The sequence below is a fragment of the Cherax quadricarinatus genome, chromosome 4 (assembly GCF_038502225.1).
Source record: "Cherax quadricarinatus isolate ZL_2023a chromosome 4, ASM3850222v1, whole genome shotgun sequence".
In the NCBI taxonomy this organism is placed as follows: Eukaryota; Metazoa; Arthropoda; class Malacostraca; order Decapoda; family Parastacidae; genus Cherax; species Cherax quadricarinatus.
In genome coordinates, this window is record NC_091295.1 from 73,726,771 (window position 1) to 73,752,439 (window position 25,669).

Consider the following 25,669-nt stretch of genomic DNA (forward strand, 5'->3'; position numbering starts at 1 on the left):
GGGGAATTAAATTAACAAATAAGTATGAAGACGGCAGAACAGTAAGTTTATTTAGTTACAAGTACACATAAGTACATTTATATTATATGGTAATATATATGTAAATTACCTAAAATAACCCAAAAAATCAGTGACTTATTTCCAGTAAGGGCCTTGTAATATCTTATTATTTAAAGTCTAGAACTTACAAATAGTCTTACCGGTTAAAATAATATTGAGATAAATATGTAAACGTTCAGTTAATTATAGGTTTTATAATAATTATGGAGATTGTAAAAGATGTATATGAAGTGTGTTGAGGCGGGAGTAAATGTAAACAAAAGTGAGGAAAAGTGACGTATATCTGCTGCTTTAAAATTATTATATATACCTTAACCTGAGGGATATATTGTGTATATATCTTAACCTGAGTGGTATACTGTGTATGTAAGTTAACCTGTGTGGTATATTGTGTATGTAACTTAGTTGGTATATTGTCCAGGACACATACGTCAGTCTTGTTGGTATATTGTCCAGGACACTTATACGTCAGTCTTGTTGGTATATTGTCCGGGACACTTATACGTCAGTCTTGTTGGTATATTGTCCAGGACACTTATATGTCAGTCTTGTTGGTATATTGTCCAGGACACTTATACGTCAGTCTTGTTGGTATATTGTCCAGGACACTTATACGTCAGTCTTGTTGGTATATTGTCTAGGATATCTGGGTATAATGCTGTATGTTAGTCTTGTTGGTATATTGTCCAGGACACTTATATGTCAGTCTTGTTGGTATATTGTCCAGGACACTTATACGTCAGTCTTGTTGGTATATTGTCCAGGACACTTATACGTCAGTCTTGTTGGTATATTGTCCAGGACACTTATACGTCAGCCTCAGTGGTATATTGTCCAGGATATCTGGGTATAATGCTGTATGTTAGTCTTGTTGGTATATTGTCCAGGACACTTATACGTCAGTCTCAGTGGTATATTGTCCAGGATATCTGGGTATAATGCTCTATGTTAGTCTTGTTGGTATATTGTCCAGGACACTTATACGTCAGTCTCAGTGGTATATTGTCCAGGATATCTGGGTATAATGCTGTATGTTAGTCTTGTTGGTATATTGTCCAGGACACTTATACGTCAGCCTCAGTGGTATATTGTCCAGGATATCTGGGTATAATGCTGTATGTTAGTCTTGTTGGTATATTGTCCAGGACACTTATACGTCAGTCTCAGTGGTATATTGTCCAGGATATCTGGGTATAATGCTCTATGTTAGTCTTGTTGGTATATTGTCCAGGACACTTATACGTCAGCCTCAGTGGTATATTGTCTAGGATATCTGGGTATAATGCTGTATGCCAGTCTTGTTGGTATATTGTCCTGGACTCCTAGGTATAATGCTGTATGTCAGTCTTGTTGGTATATTGTTCTTCTGAACTCCTGTGTACAGTTATACATCAAGCTGGACAGGCACCTAAAGTCAGCACCTGACCTACCGGGCTGTGGTTTGTACGTCAGCTTGCATGCAGCCAGCAGTAATAGCCTGGTTGATCATACCCTGATCCACCATGAGGCCTGGTCTCAGACCAAGCCGCAGGGGCATTGACTCCCAAAACCCTCTCCAGGTAAACCTAGGCGGTATATTGCCCTCCTGGACTCCTGGGTATAATGCTGTACATCCTTCTTGTTGGTATATTGTCGTCCAGAACACTTCTGGATGCAGGGTTCAGTGTGGAGTAGCTCTGGTGCACTGTAACCTCCATCTCCATCAGCTGGTAAATTCATGGAGACTCCAGTTACCTCTGAGCCGCAATTAAACTTGATAAAAGTTGTATGGAATGTATTAATGTGCTAATCAGTTCTCTTGTGTTCCTCGTAATTCCTTAACCTCTTAGAGGCCGTATATATGAAAAATCAGTTAGTTAAGATTTTGTTTGGATTTTTAACCCTGAGGGGTTAGCCACCCAGGATAACCCAAGAAAGTCAGTGCATCATCAAGGACTGTCTGTCTTATTTCCATTGTGGTCCTCAGTCTTGTCCCCCAGGATGCCACCCACACCAGTCCATTAACACCCACTAACAGGTGTAAGGAAATATGCCTGATGTTTTTACATTTTCTGGGGATCAAACCACAGATGCTCAGTGTGTGAAGCAAGAGCGTTACCTACCAGGCCATGGGCCACCGTACCATACCACAAGCCATGGTCATGGGCCTTATTAATCTTGAGACAGGCTTAAGTTTGCCCAAAATGCTCTGTGTATTAAGGGGCTTTTTGCATGCACTCCTAAATGTCACCTATCTCTATACAAACTTTGTATAATGCTGAAATAAAGCATCTGAATTATTATTAGTATCTTATACATCCGTCAGATCCTTCCCACCACCCTAGGAAGGTTCCTCGAAGCCGGTGAGGGGCTTCTGATCCAAGGAATTCTTCCCTTGGAATGAAGAATTTTTCCTTTCATTTATCAAGCCTTGTATGACCCCTACATGTTTAGCACTCCACCATGATTATTGTAATATTTGCATGAAGTGGCAAGTGATGTGAAAAGTCTCTTGTTATGGGTCCTCCCCCCTCCATTCTTATTTCTCCTCACTTATCTGCACTTTGTTGCTTACTGGTCAGCCTTGATCCTTGCATGCTACTACTCTCTCTCTCTTAATCTCCATTGTGGAACTCTGTTAAAGGATATCAGTCTGAATGATGACACACTTAATATTAATAAGACCATATGCAGTACATAATAATAATAATAATAATAATAATAATAATAATAATAATAATAATTTCATTTCAGCATTTAGTTGTGCATGCAGAAAGCCCATAGTTATGCAGAGCATTTTGAGACTAAATCTAAAAACATTCACTTGAAAATAAAGATAAATAATGTACCCATTGGAAAATAAGAATAAAGATAAATAATGCACATATTAAAAAACATGAGGGGGAAAATTTGTAGGTATATATCTTGTCTGCAATAAAATTTATACAATACATAAAAAGTAAATGTAATTATTACACTCCATATAGATTTACAGGACTTGCATTAAATGAGTGCTTCCTTAGAATGTGATGTGAAGCAATGATGGAAGCTGAGATGTCCATCCCTTGGCCCTCCAGCATCCCACAGCTGAAGGTTGGTAACCAAAGTACTAGAGTAAACCCTCAATTTAACACATCAGACTTCCAGAATATAGGAAAAAATCCAGTGTCAGTTGATAATACAATAACAGACCAAATCTGTTGGCTGCAGAATTGCACTTCACCAGAATTGTCATTACTGATCACTGCTTCTCTCTGTTAGTCCATTAAATTGAGGTATAATAGTCTGGTAGCAACAAAAGTAATATTTTTTGTTCTATGCAATATTATCTACAATCATCAGTCCTTTTGTGAAACTAGAAACTTGAACTCTTCCTTATCCATATCCAGCCAAAAACCTTATTGTGTTTTCACTCATAATTCTGTTTAATTGCTATAGTATACTTAACTTTTCTTAGAATCATGGAGTCACTAGATAACCTTGGAAATTGTTTTTTGAATCTACAGCAAATGGACGAGTTGCTGAGGTGTGGTATCTGCTACGAGTTAATGGCAACATCCATGGTGACAGCTTGCTCTCATAACTGTGAGTTTTGAATACAGTGTACACTGTAATGAACAAAAAAGGCACAATAACCTGCACATAGGAGAGAGAAGCTTATGATGACATTTTGGTCTGACTTGGACCATTTACAAGTCACATTAACTTGTAAATGGTCTAAGTCAGACCATGTGTGGGTTATGTGTAATGTACTGTAATTGAAATTGTTGAGACATGAAAGGAAAGAACGGATGGGGTTCATTGTGTCACTGTCAAGTTGTCAGTTTAAGCAACTTAGCAGTTATGAAGTACAGTATTCTTCCAATATGGCTATCTTAATCTACTCTCCTTTACTTAATATATTTTAATAGTGGCTTTATTATATTTTGTTGTAATCTTGGTATGCCTGTGTAACCCTCTAGTAGCTAGAATTTTAATAGTGGATGAATGATGTAGTAGATTAATTTTTCTAATTATGATGGTTATTTTTAAGTCTTGTGCAATAATTTTTAATGCAGTGTTTTAATTATCATTGAATTTTATATTGCAGATTGTTCACTCTGCATTCGGCAGTATTTGTCCTACAAAACACAATGCCCTGCCTGCTTTCAAGAAACCACTACTCAACATTTACGGAACAATAGACTTGTGGATGAGATTATCAGCTTGTTTTCAATGTTAAGGTAATCAAAGCTTAAAATTTACTGTCTCCTCTAATATTTTCATCTTTGTATCATTGACTTTTAGAGTTTTGTGAAAATATGTGAAATACAGGTATCATCCAACTTACGACCGAGCTTGGTTCCGACCAACTGGTCATAAGTCAAAATGGACGTAAGTCGAACCTTACTACTGAATATCAGCATCACACTTTTGTAATGATTTTATTTTATTGTTTTATTTTGGTATTTCATTTTTTACTTTACTTTGTATGCTGTTAGCACTGTATTTTATACAGTAAGGTTTAGGATAAACATTGTGTACAACACAAACAGTTGTGTATTTCTCAGAAATTTGGCATAAAATACATGGTCATAAGTCGAGTGGTCATATGTCGAGCAGGTCGTAAGTCAGATGGTAGGTGTATATAGTATACTGTGCTAAATGTTTTTTGTATATTAATCTTCATGGTACACACAGTTTGTTCTGCCCCATCTCTTAACCCTTTGACTGTCGCGGCCGTATATATACGTCTTACGAGGTACCGTGTTTGACGTATATATACTCATAAATTCTAGCGGCTTCAAATCAAGCAGGAGAAAGCTGGTAGGCCCACATGTGAGAGAATGGGTCTGTGTGGTCAGTGTGCACCATATAAAAAAAATCCTGGAGCACGCAGTGCATATGAAAATCACTCGCTACGAAAGCAAAAGACTTGGCAGACGATGCAACATTCCCCCAATGAAAAGCAGGGGTGTCACTAGCACGTTAAGAGACCATACAATAAGTGTCAGGGGCCCGAGACTGTTCGACTGCCTCCCAGCATACATAAGGGGGATTACCAACAGACCTCTGGCAGTCTTCAAGCTAGCACTGGACAAGCACCTAAAGTCGGTTCCTGACCAGCCGGGCTGTGGCTCGTACGTTGGTTTGCGTGCAGCCAGCAGTAACAGCCTGGTTGATCAGGCTCTGATCCACCAGGAGGCCTGGTCACAGACCGGGCCGCGGGGGCGTTGACCCCCGGAACTCTCTCCAGGTAAACTCCAGGTAATGAGAAAAAAAAAACTGACCGTTTTTTTTAATTAAAATGCCGACTTTGTGGTCTATTTTCGTATAGTATTTATGGTTGTATTCTCGTTTTCTTGGTCTCATTTGATAGAATGGAAAACATATTATAAAAATAGAGGTGATTTTGATTGATTTTACTATAAAAAGAACCTTGAAATGGAGCTCAAAGTAGGGGAAATGTTTGATTTTTGCCAATGTTCAAAAGTAAACAAATGATGCCATTGTCCAATAAATGTCCAACTAGCCATTCTAATATGCAGTCATGAATGGGTTGATGTTATTTATACAATTATTACAGTATTGCAGTAGTCTGCATAATAGTAAGTCTTCTATTTTTTGTTTGAATAAAAACTCAAAATAGAAAGCAAGAGTAATATCAGAGGGGCCTGGAGACATGACTGATGAGCAAAGAAAATGTTATTTTAGAGCTAGGAATGTCTGCATTGTTCATTCTGGACCTTATTTTGAAATTGTCATATTTTTTAGTTTTCGTGAAATTGGCCAAATTGCAAATTTCTGACCACATTATTAGGTAGTTGAAATCAGTAAATGGGCAGTTTCTTGTACTCAATCGATAGAAAAAAATGGAGTTCTAAAGAAATAGCTATGAGTTTGGGCGACTGGAACAATGGAATTAGCCGAAAATAGGGCTCAAAGTGGGCGAAATCGCCGATTTGTAAACAGCGCCGAGGTCGCTAACTTTGCGAGAGCATAATTCCGTCAGTTTTCCATCAAATTTCGTTTTTTTTTGTGTGTCATTACAATCGGGAAAAGATTCTCTATCATTTCATAAGAAAAAATAATTTTTTTTTTTTTTAAATTTTGCGACACCAGGAGACACCTCAGGATTGGGGGTTGCGACAGTCAAAGGGTTAACCCTTTCAGGGTCGACAGGCCCTGTCAGAGACTTGTTCTCAGGGTCGGCCAAATTTCAAAAAAAAAAAAATTATTTTTTCTTATGAAAAAATTTTTTTTTTTTTTCTAAACATTATAAGCTAAACAAAAAATTTTTACCATCAATACTTACCGAGATATGGAGGCGTGAAGTTTACAAAAAATGAGCATCATGTGGTAACATCGCCGACTGCCGTCACCCGGTATTCTTTTATTTAGTGTTTTATGTACTATTTTCTATTATTTTTTAATTTTTCTTTTTCCAAGTGACTTTTATGGCCTCTGAGACCAATATGATCAGTATTTTGTAAGTTATTTCTTTTTCAATACTACACAATAACGGCATAAACACTGTTGTCATTGTTTTGTTTACAGAAAATATTTACACAAACAAACGATTTGAAATGTTGTTTATTACTATTTTTCTATATTTTATATACACATATACAGTCACAGGGAATGTTTCTAGAAGTTCTGCAGCCTGTGGAACTCTTTGAAACATGGTGTCATGCACAGTGGTGTTTTACACTCCTCACACATAAAACGAGTATCTCTGCGTTGTTGTGGGCGCTTTTTTCTATGTGCACAGACGTAACACCTCTTCTGAGCCTTTTTCTTGAAAGCAGTAGCAGGCAGTTTTACCAGGAAGTGATCACCATGCTTCAAACGAGAAGGAAGTTGTTGAAAATTTGGTGGGTGGTCTATTGAAGGTGTTGTTCCTTGGTACTTGAATACTATTTGTCTGACAGACAAACAGAATTCGCCATACGGTGGTTTGTTTCTGGTCCTCATCTTATACATATTATAAGCATTCAGCATGGAAATGTCCAGAAGATGGAAAAAGAGTTTTATGTACCACAATCAGCAAACCCAATCTGCATGTCACATTTGTCCACAGAATGCATATTGAGGGTGTAATCAATCACAGCTGCAGGTTTTAGAATGGGTTCATTGCTTTCTCTATGCTGCCTGCCAGTGTCTGCCATTTCATTAGGGTGAACTGATGACAACAGTGTGACATCTCGTTTGTCATGCCACCGAAATGCCATGATGTCATTGGCAGCAAACGCCTGCACCTCACCTCTATGAGTGCCAGCGTCAAACCTGGGCATATATTTCCGATTTGCATGCACTGTGCCACACACATCTGTCATGTTCACTCGCAAAAAAATCACTGAGTGTGGGGCTTGTGTACCAGTTATCTGTATATAATATATGTCCCTTACCAAGGTACGGTTCTATCATTGTTCTAACCACATCACCAGAGATGCCCAATAACTTCCTGGTATTTTGCAATGTATAACTTCAAGTGTACACATTAATGTCCAATACCAGACCACTGTAACAATCACAAAGCACCAACAACTTTATACCAAAGCGTTTCCTCTTGCTTGGTATGTACTGCTTGAAAGAGAGTCTTCCTTTGAACAGAATCAAAGACTCGTCAATTACAAGCTTCCTGAAGGGATAAAAATACATGTTGAATTTCTCTTTCAGATACACAAACACATGCCTAATCTTATATAGCCTGTTGTTTCTGTCAGGCCTGGTTTTGTCTGAGAAGTGAAGCATACGTAACAGTAGCACAAATCGATTCACTGGCATTATGTCCCTGAAACCTGGGGTTGCAATCAGGCGGTCTGTTGACCAGTATGATTTCACACTGTGCTTATACGCATGTGGCATAAACATTATTGTGGCAAAGAAAAGGTACATCTCAGTCACAGTTGTCTCCTTCCACTGGTGTAGACGTGATTTTGGTGAAAGCATTGTGTTTGTCATGGTGTACTCGTAGTATGTGTTGCTTTCCATGACAATACTTTCCATCAGGGGTTCGTCAAAGAATAACTCGAAACATTCCAGTTCACCGGCATTGTTTCCCAGTGTATAACATGGCCGTATTCCACTTCGGCTGTCATCAAACTGGTGGGGATTTGGAACAAAATTGACAGCTTCCTGCCAATCCCAGGTGCGGTCTGCTGGTGGGTACTGGACAATGACAGGTGGTTGTGGTTGTGGAGGTTGTGGTTGTGGAGGCTGGTGTGGTGGCCTTTGTTATAGATCACCTGAGGCAGTGGCGTGGGTGGCAGTGGCGTGGGTGGCAGCGGCGTGGGTGGCAGCGGCGTGGGTGGCAGCATGGCCCACTGCTGGTGCCTCACGGCCGGCACCACCATTACCACCACCATGCACATTTTCCATTCCAATTGCAACAGTATCATTGTCATTTTCACTGTCAGTTCCTGTTGTACAGCCATGGGATGTACTCCGAGATGTACTCCTTCCCCTTGGAATAGCATATGGCACACTACCAGAGCGCATATATCGTCGTATATACTGACGCTTCACTGGGGAATATTGCACTTCACTATCACTACTGGAACTAGTTTGAAGAGCTTGTAGTTCATAATCACTCTCACTATCATCACAAATGCTCACATCTGAGTCTGGGATTTGGGAAAATAGGAGTTTCCTCTTTGATTCTGGTACAATTAAGTGTGAACAAGACGGCCCAGCACCAGAGGTGGAAGGCTGAGGGTCGTCTGGGTTTTCCTCACTATTACCGATGTTATGGTCATTAGTTTCGGTCAAAACCTCACCAAAACCTTGAAACTCATCTTCACTGGCACTTCCATCTGTATTAGAGCTATCACTGGGGAACAAAAGTGTCCCAGTTCGCCGAGGAGTGAGGAGCTTCTTACCGCGAGGCATGGTGGACAAAGTGAACTAAAATGGCGTTCCCACAATGCGCCACTGGGTCCCAGATTTTTTTTCTACTGCGCACACCCACCACACAGACCCATTCTCTCACATCTAGTCCTACCAGCCTTTTCCCATGAGATTTGAAGACACTAGAATTTATGCGCACTAGTACGTCAAAAACCCCTGCGCGTAACCCGTACTAGTATGGCCGAAACCCTGAAAGGGTTAAGACTGGTAAATTTTATCTTTTCGGAGACAGTAGTAATAAGATTTTTTTCAAATTTTTGCATTTTCAGCGCATAACGTGAGCTCTGTATTTACATGAGTTATTTGACATACAGTAAACTTTTTATATACAGTACCATGTATCTTTATAGTGCATAGTTGTTGCAACTGTAGTTTTTATAGGGTGACTAAAATGCAGTATTGCTTATCACTGAATAAACTGGGTACAGCCTCTCCTCACTTAACGACATACTTGTTTACCGACGACTCGGACTTACGACGGGCTCTCTTACCAGTATGCATACCTAAATAATATACAGTAGAACCTCAGCTTACGAGTTTAATCTGTTCCATGACCTTGCTCATACAGGCCGGTCATCACAAATCCAGCAATCAGTTATCCAGTTCCATCAGTAATCCGGCACTAATTTTGGCTAGTATAATTTCAAATTTCACCATTATACTGAATCAGAAATTGTACAGATGGTTGTAAAGCCACAGCAGCAAGCCAGTGGAGGAGAAAGCAGTGATGAAAATGAGGAAGATGTAGCAGAAAGTCTTTATTAATAGGTTAATTCAATTGACAAGCGAACTACTAAAATGTCTAGAGCAACACAGTTTTATAAGTGAACAAGAAATAATGAATGTTTACATGCTGCAGGATAAACTAATCAAAGAAAGGCCGAAATGTATGAAATAGCTCAGCTTGGTTAACTTTATTAAGTGTATTCTAACCTAACTACTCTGTAATCTGGCAAACTCACTAATCCGGCACATTACAGGTCCCAGTGATGCCAGATTAGTGATGGCCAACCTGTATCCCGATTTGCTCGTATGTTGAGTCGATTTTCCTCATTTAAATTAATTGAAATGGCATTAATCTGTTTCAGAGGAATTCCAGGCACGACAAAATACTTCAGTATTTCTCTAATATCAACTCTTCGGCTTATTTATCTATCACAATTCATCTAATGTGCCATAATAAACAATGTAAAGAAATTATGTAGTACGTACTACAGCATTTACCTTGGAGAAGAAATATTGGTGGTTGATAGTGGGGAAGAGATATTGGGCATAGCATCTGAGTTACTGACTTACTGAAAGACTTACTGGCTTGACTGAATGACTTACTGACTTGACTGACTGACCTACTGACTTGACTGACTGACTTAATGGCTTGACTGAATGGCTTAACTGGCTGACTTACTGACTTGACTGGCTGACTTAACTGACTGACTTACTGATTTACTTGACTGACTTATTGACTGGACTGACTTACTGACTTGACTGACTGACTTACTGACTTGACTGAATGACTTACAGACTTGACTGACTTACTGACTTGACTGAATAACTTAACTGACTTACTGACTTGACTGAATAACTTAACTGACTTACTGACGTGACTGTCTGAATGACTTGACTGACTTACTGAATGACTTAAAGTTAGACTTTTTCACTGAAGAGGACCCTGAAACAGTGTCTAGAGCAGCTGATGCCTCACCATCAGTTGTATAATGTACTACAGGGTAAGACAGAACAGAAATCCATTACAGAATTTATGCACACTCCAGCATAACCATAGACTTCAGTACCAGTACCTCTACCATCCACATTAGCCCAGTAGGGCCACAGCATAACACTCCACTCTCTTTACAGTCAATGACAAACACCAGCACCCTCAATTTAATGTAAGAAATACTATTATTGCTGTTGCAATTATAGTCATAAGCAGTAAAAACAACATAATACATCACGACAGTGAACTACAATTATATATTCACTTTTATTTTTGTAAGATCTGGAGGTCTAAAAAAAAGTTGTTTGAGGGGAAAGCTCGCATCCTGAATTTTTGCTCGTATCCAGAAACAAAAAAATCGACCGAGCATGGTGGGGCACTTGTAAGCCGAGGTTCCACTGTACATATTAGAGCTGATTCCCTCAATTCTGTTCATTACAATATACAGTACACTGTTGTATAAACATTTAAAAATATAATAGAAATGTTATAAATGGTGCAAAGGTAACATTAAAATACATGTAATATCAAAGATGGTTGACACAAGCCCACTAGCATTATACAGGTCCGCCATCACAAATCCGGCAATCACTTATTCGGTTCCTTGAGTTATTTGGCACCAATTTCGGCTAGCATAATTTCAAATTTCCAGGGTTGCCACACCAACCTGCTGGTACTGTTTGATGGCGCTACTTGCTGCATAAGTTATTCTAATTTCTTTTTCTCCATTTATTGTTATAACTTGCTTACTTTTAGCCCTAGCCATGGTTCCAATGAATAAAAGAAATGCTTTTTGTTGTGTAAAGCACCTACACAGTACATTGTCCATTAAAGATAAGGTGGCTTTGAAGCCACTGTCGGTTGCTATGAGCTCAGTCTCGTGATGCAGGGGAATATGCTTTATTATTACGCTAATATCAACACTACAGCTTATTGCCTATCAAAATTGATCTAATATGACATAATAAACAATATAAATAACATAAAACATGTTAAATACTCCAGAATGAATAATATTTGGCATAATACCGAGCAGTTCGACAGAGGTATGAAGAGGATACGCGATACAAGTACGATTCTCCTATGCCTGTCTTGGGGCTTATATTAGAGAAAACGGAGTGTAGCACAGGGCTAACTGTGATATACACTCGTACTACACCATAAACCTGAAACAAAAAAGCTATTTTCTCTATGTAGATTACCACACATAGCAGCATATGTGTAGAGAACGTAGAATAGCCCAAAAAAAGTCAGATAACGTGGCTTATTTCTAGTACCTGGCTTGGGTTAGCCATATGTGATTTTTGGTAAATATTCGATTCCCAGCCAGAGTAGAAACATTGGGCGTGTTTCTTTACACCTGTTGTCTATGTTCACCCATCAGTAAATGGGTACCTGGGTGTTAGTCGACTGGTATGGGTCACATCCTGGGACACTGACCTAATTTGCTTGAAATACTCTGCATAACAAGTGGCTTACTATAATATAGTAGTATGTCACTAACGTCAGCTATGCCGGTCCAAATTCCAACATAGAGTTATGGATGGGTTGACATTATTTATACAATTATTATAATAATGCAGCAGTTTGCATAACAGTAAATCTTCTATTTTTGTGTGCGAATAAAAATTCCAAATGGTAAGCAAGAGTAATATAAGAGGGGCCTGGAGCCATGACTAATGAAAAGAGAAAATGTTATTTTATTGCCAGGAATGTCTGCATTGTCTATTCTGGACCCTGTTTTGAAATTGGCATCAGTGAAATTGGCCAAATTGCCAATTTCTGACCACTTTATTGGGTAGTTGAAATAGGTGAATGGCGGTTTCTTGTACTCAGTCGACAGACTAGAAGTAAGTAAGTTTATTCAGGTACTATACACAAATACAGTTACATAGATTATCATACATAGCAGCGTATGTATAGAGAACCTAGGATAACCCAAAAAAGTCAGACAAAGTGACTTATTTCCAGTACCTGGCTTGGACTTGCCATGATTTTTGGTAAATATTGTTTTTTTCTCAGTTGTTTGTTGGGTTATCTCACTGAAACTTGGGCAGTGTATGATTGAAAGATGCTTCTTAACCTACACCAAAAATAAAAAAGATGGACGATAAATAAGGGAGTTCACTTCTCAGCCATTAGCCGCCTCTTTGTGGTATATTTTCGTATGGTTTTTATGGTTGTATTCTCGTTTTTTTGGTCTCATTTGATAGAATGGAAGATATATTACAGAATTAGATATGATTTTGATTGCTTTCATGTTGAAAAGTACCTTGAAATTGAGCTCAAAGTAGCAGAAATGTTCGATTTTTGCCGATGTTTAATGAACTTTGTGTAAGTCAAGTTGGTTAATTTTATTAAGTGTATTCTAACCTAACCACTCTGTAATCTGGCAAACTCAGTAATCCGGCACACTACAGGTCCCAATGGTGCTGGATTTGTGATGGAGGACCTGTAGTATGCTCCTCACTTAGCGACAAATTTGTTTACTGATGTGGTCTTAGGAACAGAACCTCGTCGTTAGGTGAGGAGAGGCTGTAGTCAGATACATGGCAAGGCTGCAAATTGGTCCTAGAGCACTTCACATTAAATTATGTCTTATTAATCAGCATTTCGCATGTTTTCCTGTCCAGCAGTTGGCATCTTCTCTTTTGTCTCATGTTACCACTGACACAACCATTCCACCTAAACCTATACATACATCATTGACCTTACCTTTAATGGTCAGTTTTGTATATTACTGCAACCCTCATCACTTAATGTCTCTGCCTATTAACCATGGCACCTAAGTGAGTTGCTAACGGTGTTGGAAGTCCAGAGATTAAACATAATTCTTATGATATAGAAGAAATTAAGTATCTTGGATAAGCTTTGAGGAGTTGCTTAGGTAGAAGATAAGCCACATGAATGTAGCATGAATGAATCTGGCATCTGTTAGAAATTACAAGAATATGAAAGAATGGCAAATCAGTTCAACAGTATTTATTGATTTTTACAGTAAATTGTTCTAGAGTAGGGATCTACAATGTGTGGCTCCAGATGGGTACAGTTGTCGCCCCCAATGTTTTGTGTAAAAAATCAAACTTAGTACTGCTGATTTGTGACACGGAATATCTTCCTTTGGCTTCACTCAGTTTACAAACTGTACCTTGCATACTTTGTTTTTCAATCATTAATATTTCATAACTGAAAATGTTGTACATCTCTGGTGTAAAGGATATGTGGGTGATCTGTGCAGATGATAGGCAGTGAGGCTGCTGAATAGAAAGAAATCCAGAGATCATTGCCTTTAGTGAAACTGTGATAAACCACAAACTCTAAATTTTTTTTGTTAGGTAAATGAACACAGATGCCAAAATAAAAAGCACATTAGTTATATCTATGTCCATTTTCCTAACATTTTGTTCGTATATATACCATTATTACTAAATTTTTGTTGCCTGTTTCAACATTGCTACTGAATGAGTGATGAGATATCTGGTATGGGTCACCCTCTCTTTGGGAAGAAACAGCTGATTAAATTTAGCAATAGGTGTTTTGAAAATTTTCAGACATAGCTTACACTGATATTCAGGAATGTAACTTATTTTTAATAAAAAAAATTTGTACTTTACCCACAAAATGTTTAGCTCTCTCAGTACATGTTTTTTTTTTTAAATATTCACTCCTCATTCACATTTTATGGTGAGGTGTAGAAATTAATGATATAATTTACTCCATGCAGGGATAAAGTGGCTTGCTTGAGTCAGGCATCAAAGGGAGGTGTTATTACTGGTTACTTGGAGAAGAATGATTCTGAGGTGATTACTAAGGAAAATTTTACTTCTGTTAGTAGCAGTAAAAATAGTCATGCCTCCATTGCTACAAGTGCCACAACTCCCAAACGCATGGGTAACACTGGACAGGACAGAATATCCTTGCAAAAAGAGTTTTCACCTATGAAGAATTTCCCATTTTCCCCAAGGTTTGTAAGCAGTCTACAGTTTTCATTTAGGTACTGCATGCTTGCTTCATACCTGTGATAGCTTTGATACATGCATCTGTAGACAAGGCAAGCAGTTAAAATTAAACACATAGTACATTGTATATATTAAACCTAATGTACAAGTCTACATACTTTTAATTTGAGTTATGAAAAAAATGAGGAAAATTGTTTTAACAGATTTGCTGAAGAGGATCCCAGAAGGAGGTCGAAATATACAGATTAATTAATCTCCTGAGTTTCTGTTTCCATGTGGGTTATTATTGAGCGTAGTACTCTACATGCCAGTTGTGAGCTTAAAGCATTACTTAGATAACTGTACTGTGTAAGGTTAATTTGCATTACTTTGATGTACTGTGTTAGGTTAATTTTTTATCTCTGTCTTTTCTAATCAGGACTGACAAAGACATCAGTGTCACACCCAAGAGAAGTTTAGGAAAAAACATCTTATCAGGCCAAGGCAGCACACCACTAAGAGGCAGCAGCAGCAGTGGGAGCACTTCCAAGAACCAGACCAACATGAAGTCTCCCCTGGGTAGTTCATCTGCATCATGGATGTCCACTTCACAGTCACCTTCAGCTCAGAGTGCTTCTGGATATTTTTCTATACTTACTCATGGGTAATTAATTTTACCTTTAAAAGTGCAATTATCAATTTATCAGTTCACACTGCTAATAGATACTTTGTTATTCTTGTTTATGTAAAACAGTAATCAAAATGACAATTGATAAACTCAACACATGTGCAACATTTCTTTGTGCCATTTATCTACAAGATGATAATTATTTTACAGAATGTTGTATTTTTAGTTATCAATATATTTTCAGCACCAACGCTAGCAGTGAAGGTAGCAATCAAGATGGAAGTCGTGTTCCATGCCCTGTATGTGGTGTTGCAGTGTTAGAGAGAAATATAAACATTCATCTTGATGCCTGTCTTCGACGCATTGAGGAAGGAGATGTTGTAGAAGTGTTAGTTGCTATAATTTTAAGTTCATTTTTGGTTTAAGAAGGATGAGATAAATTATAGAGTAGGATCAGGAAGAGTCGAAGAGTCTTCAGCAAAAAAAAAAAAAAAAAATTGGTCAGATAAGGCCATAATGGGAGTGGTGCTATGATTTTGTATGGGTGTGATGAATAGCCTTTAAATGCTGAAGTGAAGATGATGTTGGAGGCAGTGGAAGGGTCTTCTCTGAGATGAAAGTGAATTGAATTTTTAGTATTAAATAAGGAATGGAGAAACTAAATTCAGTGATGTAAAAAGTTATACAGTAATGCAAAAGAAAAGAAGGGTTGTTGAGTTAGTTAGGACATGCAGAAAGAATCAAACAAAATATATTGATAATTTTAGCAACATCTGAAAGCATGCTGGGTTCTGTATACTTCTTATATTATTATTACTGTATTATTATTTTTACTGTTACTCATATTTTTAGTATTTGTTTTAGCATTGTTCATGATTATAATAAGTTCCTTTATTGAAGCTCATCGTCTCATAATTTGTATATATCTTGATCATAGTAGAAATACTTTAATTGAATGTCGTATTTTATATTGGCAAGAAAATCTTTCCTCCGTAAGCCATGCGTGTCGTATGAGGCGACTAAAATGCCGGGAGCAATGGGCTAGTAACCCCTTCTCCTGTATACAATTACTAAAAAAGAGAAGAAGAAGAACTTTATAAAACTGGGTTGCTTAAATGTGCGTGGATGTAGTGCGGATGACAAGAAACAGATGATTGCTGATGTTATGAATGAAAAGAAGTTGGATGTCCTGGCCCTAAGCGAAACAAAGCTGAAGGGGGTAGGAGAGTTTCAGTGGGGGGAAATAAATGGGATTAAATCTGGAGTATCTGAGAGAGTTAGAGCAAAGGAAGGGGTAGCAGTAATGTTAAATGATCAGTTATGGAAGGAGAAAAGAGAATATGAATGTGTAAATTCAAGAATTATGTGGATTAAAGTAAAGGTTGGATGCGAGAAGTGGGTCATAATAAGCGTGTATGCACCTGGAGAAGAGAGGAATGCAGAGGAGAGAGAGAGATTTTGGGAGATGTTAAGTGAATGTATAGGAGCCTTTGAACCAAGTGAGAGAGTAATTGTGGTAGGGGACTTGAATGCTAAAGTAGGAGAAACTTTTAGAGAGGGTGTGGTAGGTAAGTTTGGGGTGCCAGGTGTAAATGATAATGGGAGCCCTTTGATTGAACTTTGTATAGAAAGGGGTTTAGTTATAGGTAATACATATTTTAAGAAAAAGAGGATAAATAAGTATACACGATATGATGTAGGGCGAAATGACAGTAGTTTGTTGGATTATGTATTGGTAGATAAAAGACTGTTGAGTAGACTTCAGGATGTACATGTTTATAGAGGGGCCACAGATATATCAGATCACTTTCTAGTTGTAGCTACACTGAGAGTAAAAGGTAGATGGGATACAAGGAGAATAGAAGCATCAGGGAAGAGAGAGGTAAAGGTTTATAAACTAAAAGAGGAGGCAGTTAGGGTAAGATATAAACAGCTATTGGAGGATAGATGGGCTAATGAGAGCATAGGCAATGGGGTCGAAGAGGTATGGGGTAGGTTTAAAAATGTAGTGTTAGAGTGTTCAGCAGAAGTTTGTGGTTACAGGAAAGTGGGTGCAGGAGGGAAGAGGAGCGATTGGTGGAATGATGATGTAAAGAGAGTAGTAAGGGAGAAAAAGTTAGCATATGAGAAGTTTTTACAAAGTAGAAGTGATGCAAGGAGGGAAGAGTATATGGAGAAAAAGAGAGAAGTTAAGAGAGTGGTGAAGCAATGTAAAAAGAGAGCAAATGAGAGAGTGGGTGAGATGTTATCAACAAATTTTGTTGAAAATAAGAAAAAGTTTTGGAGTGAGATTAACAAGTTAAGAAAGCCTAGAGAACAAATGGATTTGTCAGTTAAAAATAGGAGAGGAGAGTTATTAAATGGAGAGTTAGAGGTATTGGGAAGATGGAAGGAATATTTTGAGGAATTGTTAAATGTTGATGAAGATAGGGAAGCTGTGATTTCGTGTATAGGGCAAGGAGGAATAACATCTTGTAGGAGTGAGGAAGAGCCAGTTGTGAGTGTGGGGGAAGTTCGTGAGGCAGTAGGTAAAATGAAAGGGGGTAAGGCAGCCGGGATTGATGGGATAAAGATAGAAATGTTAAAAGCAGGTGGGGATATAGTTTTGGAGTGGTTGGTGCAATTATTTAATAAATGTATGGAAGAGGGTAAGGTACCTAGGGATTGGCAGAGAGCATGCATAGTTCCTTTGTATAAAGGCAAAGGGGATAAAAGAGAGTGCAAAAATTATAGGGGGATAAGTCTGTTGAGTGTACCTGGTAAAGTGTATGGTAGAGTTATAATTGAAAGAATTAAGAGTAAGACGGAGAATAGGATAGCAGATGAACAAGGAGGCTTTAGGAAAGGTAGGGGGTGTGTGGACCAGGTGTTTACAGTGAAACATATAAGTGAACAGTATTTAGATAAGGCTAAAGAGGTCTTTGTGGCATTTATGGATTTGGAAAAGGCGTATGACAGGGTGGATAGGGGGGCAATGTGGCAGATGTTGCAAGTGTATGGTGTAGGAGGTAGGTTACTGAAAGCAGTGAAGAGTTTTTACGAGGATAGTGAGGCTCAAGTTAGAGTATGTAGGAAAGAGGGAAATTTTTTCCCAGTAAAAGTAGGCCTTAGACAAGGATGTGTGATGTCACCGTGGTTGTTTAATATATTTATAGATGGGGTTGTAAGAGAAGTAAATGCGAGGGTCTTGGCAAGAGGCGTGGAGTTAAAAGATAAAGAATCACACACAAAGTGGGAGTTGTCACAGCTGCTCTTTGCTGATGACACTGTGCTCTTGGGAGATTCTGAAGAGAAGTTGCAGAGATTGGTGGATGAATTTGGTAGGGTGTGCAAAAGAAGAAAATTAAAGGTGAATACAGGAAAGAGTAAGGTTATGAGGATAACAAAAAGATTAGGTGATGAAAGATTGAATATCAGATTGGAGGGAGAGAGTATGGAGGAGGTGAACGTATTCAGATATTTGGGAGTGGACGTGTCAGCGGATGGGTCTATGAAAGATGAGGTGAATCATAGAATTGATGAGGGAAAAAGAGTGAGTGGTGCACTTAGGAGTCTGTGGAGACAAAGAACTTTGTCCTTGGAGGCAAAGAGGGGAATGTATGAGAGTATAGTTTTACCAACGCTCTTATATGGGTGTGAAGCGTGGGTGATGAATGTTGCAGCGAGGAGAAGGCTGGAGGCAGTGGAGATGTCATGTCTGAGGGCAATGTGTGGTGTGAATATAATGCAGAGAATTCGTAGTTTGGAAGTTAGGAGGAGGTGCGGGATTACCAAAACTGTTGTCCAGAGGGCTGAGGAAGGGTTGTTGAGGTGGTTCGGACATGTAGAGAGAATGGAGCGAAACAGAATGACTTCAAGAGTGTATCAGTCTGTAGTGGAAGGAAGGCGGGGTAGGGGTCGGCCTAGGAAGGGTTGGAGGGAGGGGGTAAAGGAGGTTTTGTGTGCGAGGGGCTTGGACTTCCAGCAGGCATGCGTGAGCGTGTTTGATAGGAGTGAATGGAGACAAATGGTTTTTAATACTTGACGTGCTGTTGGAGTGTGAGCAAAGTAACATTTATGAAGGGATTCAGGGAAACCGGCAGGCCGGACTTGAGTCCTGGAGATGGGAAGTACAGTGCCTGCACTCTGAAGGAGGGGTGTTAATGTTGCAGTTTAAAAACTGTAGTGTAAAGCACCCTTCTGGCAAGACAGTGATGGAGTGAATGATGGTGAAAGTTTTTCTTTTTCGGGCCACCCTGCCTTGGTGGGAATCGGCCGGTGTGATAATAAATAAAAAAAAGAAAATTACATTGAAACAGTAAAAATTGATCAGTTATTTCCTGTACAAATAACACTTGGCATATCACTGAATGTTCAAAGATAATGTAATTGTTTAAATATTGCAGTGCAACCTAGTTAATTTAACCCTTTCAGGGTCGAGAGGCCCTCTCCTAAACTCATTCTCAGGGTCGAAAATTTTTCAGAAAAAAAAAAAAATCTCATGAAATGATAGAGAATCTTAACGACACCAAAAGTATGAAATTTGATGGAAAACTTATGGAGTTGTGCTCTCGCTAAGTTAGCGGTCTCAACGATGTTCACGCATCGGAGATTTTGCTCATTTTGAGCCCTGTTTTCGGCCAATTTCAGTGTACTAGTCTACAAAAATCATATCTGTTTCATTAGAATTGCACTTTTTCTGTTGAATGAGTACAAGAAACCACCCATTTACCGATTTCAAGTATCCAATAAAGTGGTCAGAAATTGGCAATTTTGCCAATTTCACAAATTTCAGAAGATGCCAGTTTCCAAATAGGGTCCACAGTAAACAAGACAGACATTCCTGGCACTAAAATAACATTTTCTGTGTTCATTAGTCACGTCCCCATGCCCCTCTTACATCTCTTTTGCTTTCCACTTTGAATTTTTATTCTCACAAAAAGTAGATTTACTGTTATGCAGACTACTGCATTAGTGTAGAAATGGTATAAATAATGTCAGTACACCTGTGGAAGAATATTAGACTCACTAGTTGACGTGTATTGGATACTTGGCGTGATTTGTTTACTTTCGAACTTTGGTAAAAATCGAACATTACTACTTCGTGCTCAATTTCAAGGTAATTTTCATTATGAAACCAATCAAAATCATCTCAATTTCTGTAATATGTCTTTCATTCTATAAAATGAGACCAGGAAAACTAGAATACCCATAAATACCATACGAAAATACAGTGCAAAGTCGCTGTTTTAAACCAACAACACGGTTGGAGTTTTTTTTTCTCATTATGCACTGTGTGCTGCAGGATTTTTTTATACTGTGCACACTGACCACATAAACCCATTCTTTCATATGTAGGCCTACCAGCTTTCTCTCACTAGATTTGAAGGCGCTAGAATTTAGGCATTCTAGTACATCAATAACCCTGGTGCGTAAGCCGTACTAGTACGTCGGAAACCCTGTAAGGGTTAATATCTTTATTATGCACCCCATACCCATCCTGTGGGCAGTAGTCTAAAGATTACAGAGGTTCATAACTGGCCCAGGGACTAGGCTGCAGAGTTTTGCTTTGTAACTTTGCCTTCTATTTTTGTATGTTGTGAAACTGTTTGTGTGCAGTGTTATTAGAGTTAAAATGGTAACCCACTCTTGTGTTATTTTCAGACATGAACAGGTTCTGAAACGCAAACCTATGGCAAAGTTGGTGTACTCTTTGTTGTCAGAGAAGCAGTTGCGTCAGAAGCTGAAAGATATTGGTTTACCAACTCAGGGCGATAAACAAGCATTGATGAACAGGCATCGTAGGTAAGTACTGGGAGCAAAAACTTTATATTTCTGGCAAGGCAGAGATTGAATGAGTGATAGTGGAAGTGTTTTCTTTGTTAGGTCACCCTTCCTTGGTGAGAGATGGCTAGTGTTAAAAACAATGATATAAGGGTCCATATAACTTGCAATTAAAGTATATTCTGGGCTTTTAATTGCTTGGAAAGTCTAATAAAGAATATTTTTTATAATGTATTGGCTATACACAAATAACCCGCACATAAAAGAGAGAAGCGTACGACGACGTTTCGGTCCGACTTGGACCATTGAGAAAGTCACACTAACCAGAGGTGGAGCAGGACGGCTATATATAGGCAGGAAGAGGTGGTGGTGGTAGTAGTAGTAGTAGTAGTACAAGAGTTGTATATAATACTGACAAGATGAAATTAAGACACATGCACAACACCCGGGCATCCCCATCATAGACGTTTCGCCATCCAGTGGCTGGCTGGATGGTGAAACGTCTATGATGGGGATGCCCGGGTGTTGTGCATGTGTCTTAATTTCATCTTGTCGGTATTATATACAACTCTTGTACTACTACTACTACCACCACCTCTTCCTGCCTATATATAGCCGTCCTGCTCCACCTCTGGTTAGTGTGACTTTGTCAATGGTCCAAGTCGGACCGAAACGTCGTCGTAAGCTTCTCTCTTTTATGTGCGGGTTATTTGTGTATCGTTCCAGTCACAGTATTGTGCCTTTTTTGTTATTTGTTATGTATTGGCTAATTGGCTAGAAGTTTTACAGAATAAGACAAGGCAGCTATTGAATGATTGAGAGTGAATGTGTTCCCTTTTTAATGAGGTCATCCTATCTTGGTGCGAGATGGTGGTGTGCTTAAAAAAAATTAGGGGCTAATTCATGTTATTTGTACATACTGTATTTTTAAATATTAATTAAGAATGAGTAAAGTAGAAAAATGAAGGCGTACATGCCAATATTACATGACCGAAAGTCACCAAAGCTGTACAGACATTAAGCATTAAAATAGTTTTTGTAATACTTATTTAGTATTTTATGAACAAAATTATTAGTATTGTATCATTGGTAGGTAAGACACATAAGAACATAAGAAAGGAGGAACACTGCAGGAGGCCTGTTGGCCCATACTAGGCAGGTCCTTTACAATTCATCCTACTAACAAAACATTTGCCCAACCCAATTTTCAATGCCACCCAAGAAATAAGCTCTGATGTGAAAGTCCCACTCAAATCCAACCCCTCCCACTCATGTACTTATCCAACCTAAATTTGAAACTACCCAAAGTCCCAGCCTCAATAACCCAACTAGGTAGACTGTTCCACTCATCAACTACCCTATTTCCAAACCAATACTTTCCTATGTCCTTTCTAAATCTAAACTTATCTAATTTAAATCCATTACTGCGGGTTCTCTCTTGGAGAGACATCCTCAAGACCTTATTAATATCCCCTTTATTAATACCTATCTTCCACTTATACACTTCGATCAGGTCTCCCCTTATTCTTCGTCTAACAAGTGAATGTAACTTAAGAGTCTTCAATCTTTCTTCACAAGGAAGATTTCTAATGCTATGTATTAATTTAGTCATCCTACACTGAATGTTTTCTAACGAATTTATGTCCATTCTGTAATATGGAGACCAGAACTGAGCTGCATAATCTAGGTGAGGCCTTACTAATGATGTATAAAGCTGCAGTATGACCTCTGGACTTCTGTTGCTTACACTTCTTGATATAAATCCCAGTAATCTATTTGCCTTATTACGTACGCTTAGGCATTGCTGTCTTGGTTTAAGGTTGCTGCTTACCATAACCCCCAAGTCCTTTTTGCAATCTGTATGGCTAAGTTCTACATCATTTAACTTATACGTACTAGGGTTATGGGCACTCCCAAGCTTCAGAACCTTGCATTTATCTACATTGAACTGCATCTGCCACTTTTCTGACCAAGAATTGAGTTTGTTTAAATCCTCCTGAAGTTCCATAACATCTACGTTTGAATCAATTATCCTACCTATCTTTGTGTCATCGGCGAATTTGCTCATATCACTAGTAATTCCCTCATCAAGATCATTGATATATATTATAAACAACAACGGGCCCAAGACTGATCCCTGTGGAACGCCACTTGTTACAGATCCCCACTCGGATTTAACCCCATTTATGGACACACTCTGCTTCCTGTCAGTGAGCCATGACTCGATCCACGAGAGCACTTTTCCCCCAATGCCATGAGCTGCCACATAGGCAACAGTTAGGCAACTTTATTCCAAAACGTTTCGCCTACACAGTAGGCTTCTTCAGTTGAGTTCAGAAAGTAGGCAGGAACAGTAGAGATGTGAAGAAGATGTAAACAGTCCATCACCCTTGAAGTCGTAGATTTGAGGTTGTCAGTCCCTCAGCCTGGAGAAGTTCAGCTCCATAGTCTGGAACTATCTGAAGATCAAGCGACAGTGCGGAGACTAAAATACTGTCGGAAGGAGAGGTGCAGAGTAGCAGTAGTTAGAATGCAGCCACTGAGAGATCATGTCCTAAATGTTGCCTATGTGTCTTACCTACCAACCTGACGGTATTGTATACCATTTTGATATTCACCCTGTCAGACATTGTATCGTTAAAAAAGCTGTTCATGTGTTTTCAGATTTGTAACACTTTATAATGCCGAGTGTGATGTATTGGAACCCCGTCCTGTTTCTGAGCTTCTGCGCCAGGTTGAACGTGAGGAGCGGGAGAAGACTCGGGTCTCCAGTTCTCAAAGTGTGGGTTAAACTTTCTCAGACATGTTTTATTTTTCTTCCACGTTTGTATATCTTGATCAGATTCGTAACAAAAATGTAATACTGCAAAATCAGAGAGACAAGTGCCCAAATGTTAAAATTCATAATGAGTTATGTACTGGCATGGAAAACATATTATTTACAGTACTGTATATGCTATACACTAGATAGTTTTGTTATTATAGCAGTTTGGAGGGATATGTTATATATCTTTATATATGCTTCTGAACTGTTGTATCTGGGCACCTCTGCAAAAACAGTGATTATGTATGAGTGAGGTGAGTGTTAAATGATGATGAAAGTATTTTTTGGGGGGGACTTTTTTTCTTTTTGGGTCACCCTGCCTCAGTGGAAGATGGCTGACTTGTTGAAAAAAAAAAAAATTGTGTATATAACTCACTCCATGGGGAAGTGGATAAGAATCCTTCCTCTGTAAGCCATGCATGTCATAAGAGGAGACTAAAATTCCGGGAGCAAGGGCCTAGTAACCCCTTCTGTATAAATTCCTTGATGTAAAAAAAAACTACATTAATAAATGTTCTGGCAACTCAGTAAAGTATGTAGTTGAATATAAGGATGACGGGAAAGAATGACCTTTTTTTTATGATCTTACACAAATAACCCGCACATAAGAGAGAGAAGCTTACGACGATGTTTCGGTCCGACTTGGACCATTGACAAAGTTACACTAACCAGAGGTGGAGCAGGACGGCTATATATAGGCAGGAAGAGGTGGTGGTAGTAGTAGTAGCAGTAGTACAAGAATTGTATATAATACCGACAAGATGAAATTAAGACATGCACAACACCCGGGCATCCCCATCGTGTTGTGCATGTGTCTTAATTTCATCTTGTCGGTATTATATACAATTCTTGTACTACTACTACTACTACTACCACCACCTCTTCCTGCCTATATATAGCCGTCCTGCTCCACCTCTGGTTAGTGTGACTTTGTCAATGGTCCAAGTCGGACCGAAACGTCTTCGTAAGCTTCTCTCTCTTATGTGCGGGTTATTTGTGTATCGTTCCAGTCACGGTATTGTGCCTTTTTTTTGTTATTTTTTATGATCATTTATTAAAATTAGATAAATGTTTTGGCAAATCATTTGCCAGTTTCAAAATTATGGAATATTATGCATGAGGCATTACGTAGAATGAAAGGGGGTAAAGCAGCTGGAACTGATGGGATCATGACAGAAATGTTAAAAGCAGGGGGGACATAGTGTTGGAGTGGTTGGTATTTTTGTTTAATAAATGTATGAAAGAGGGGAAGGTACCTAGGGAAAGCAGAGAGCGTGTATAGTCCCTTTATATAAAGGGAAGGGGGACGAAAGAGATTGTAAAAATTCTTTCTTCTTTCTTTCAACACACCGGCCATATCCCACCAAGGCAGGGTGGCCCAAAAGAAAAAACAAAAATTTCTCCTTTTACATTTAGTAATATATACAGGTGAAAGGGTTACTAGCCCCTTGCTCCCGGCATTTTAGTCGCCTCTTACGACACGCATGGCTTATGGAGGAAGAATTCTGTTCCACTTACCCATGGAGATAAGAGGAAATAAACAAGAACAAGAAGTAGAAAGAAAATAGCAGAAAACCCAGAGGGGTATGTATGTATATATATGCTTGTACATGTATGTGTAGTGTGACCTAAGTGTAAGTAGAAGTAGCAAGACGTACCTGAAATCTTGCATATTTATGAAACAGAAGAAAGGACACCAGCAATCCTACCATCATGTAAAACAATTACACTTACCATCCGACTTACAACCGAGTTCGGTTCCGAGAAACCGGTCGTAAGTCGAAATGGTCGTAAGTCGAACTTTACTACTGAATATCAACAAAACATTTTTGTAATGACTTTATTTTATTGTTTTATTTTGGTATTTCATG

The 25,669-nt window shown here is 38.7% G+C and overlaps 1 protein-coding gene across 4 annotated transcripts in view; it reads left to right on the forward strand.

Moving 5' to 3' along the window:
- Nucleotides 1-285: 285 nt before the first annotated feature.
- Nucleotides 286-25,669, forward strand: part of LOC128684322 (E3 ubiquitin-protein ligase RAD18-like) — a 42,534-nt gene continuing 17,150 nt past the window's right edge. Inside the window, exons 1-9 of one of the 4 annotated variants that reach the window (XM_070097978.1) lie at nucleotides 286-322; nucleotides 3,027-3,132; nucleotides 3,546-3,624; nucleotides 4,130-4,262; nucleotides 14,370-14,609; nucleotides 15,023-15,247; nucleotides 15,456-15,599; nucleotides 20,855-20,995; nucleotides 23,639-23,756. In XM_070097978.1, the coding sequence (XP_069954079.1) occupies nucleotides 3,079-3,132; nucleotides 3,546-3,624; nucleotides 4,130-4,262; nucleotides 14,370-14,609; nucleotides 15,023-15,247; nucleotides 15,456-15,599; nucleotides 20,855-20,995; nucleotides 23,639-23,756 (1,134 nt within the window). In that variant the 5' untranslated portion in view covers nucleotides 286-322; nucleotides 3,027-3,078. Of the gene's footprint in view, nucleotides 427-3,026; nucleotides 3,133-3,545; nucleotides 3,625-4,129; nucleotides 4,263-14,369; nucleotides 14,610-15,022; nucleotides 15,248-15,455; nucleotides 15,600-20,854; nucleotides 20,996-23,638; nucleotides 23,757-25,669 lie in introns of all 4 variants that reach the window. The other 3 variants (XM_070097985.1, XM_070097969.1, XM_070097994.1) reach the window with 3 other exon arrangements.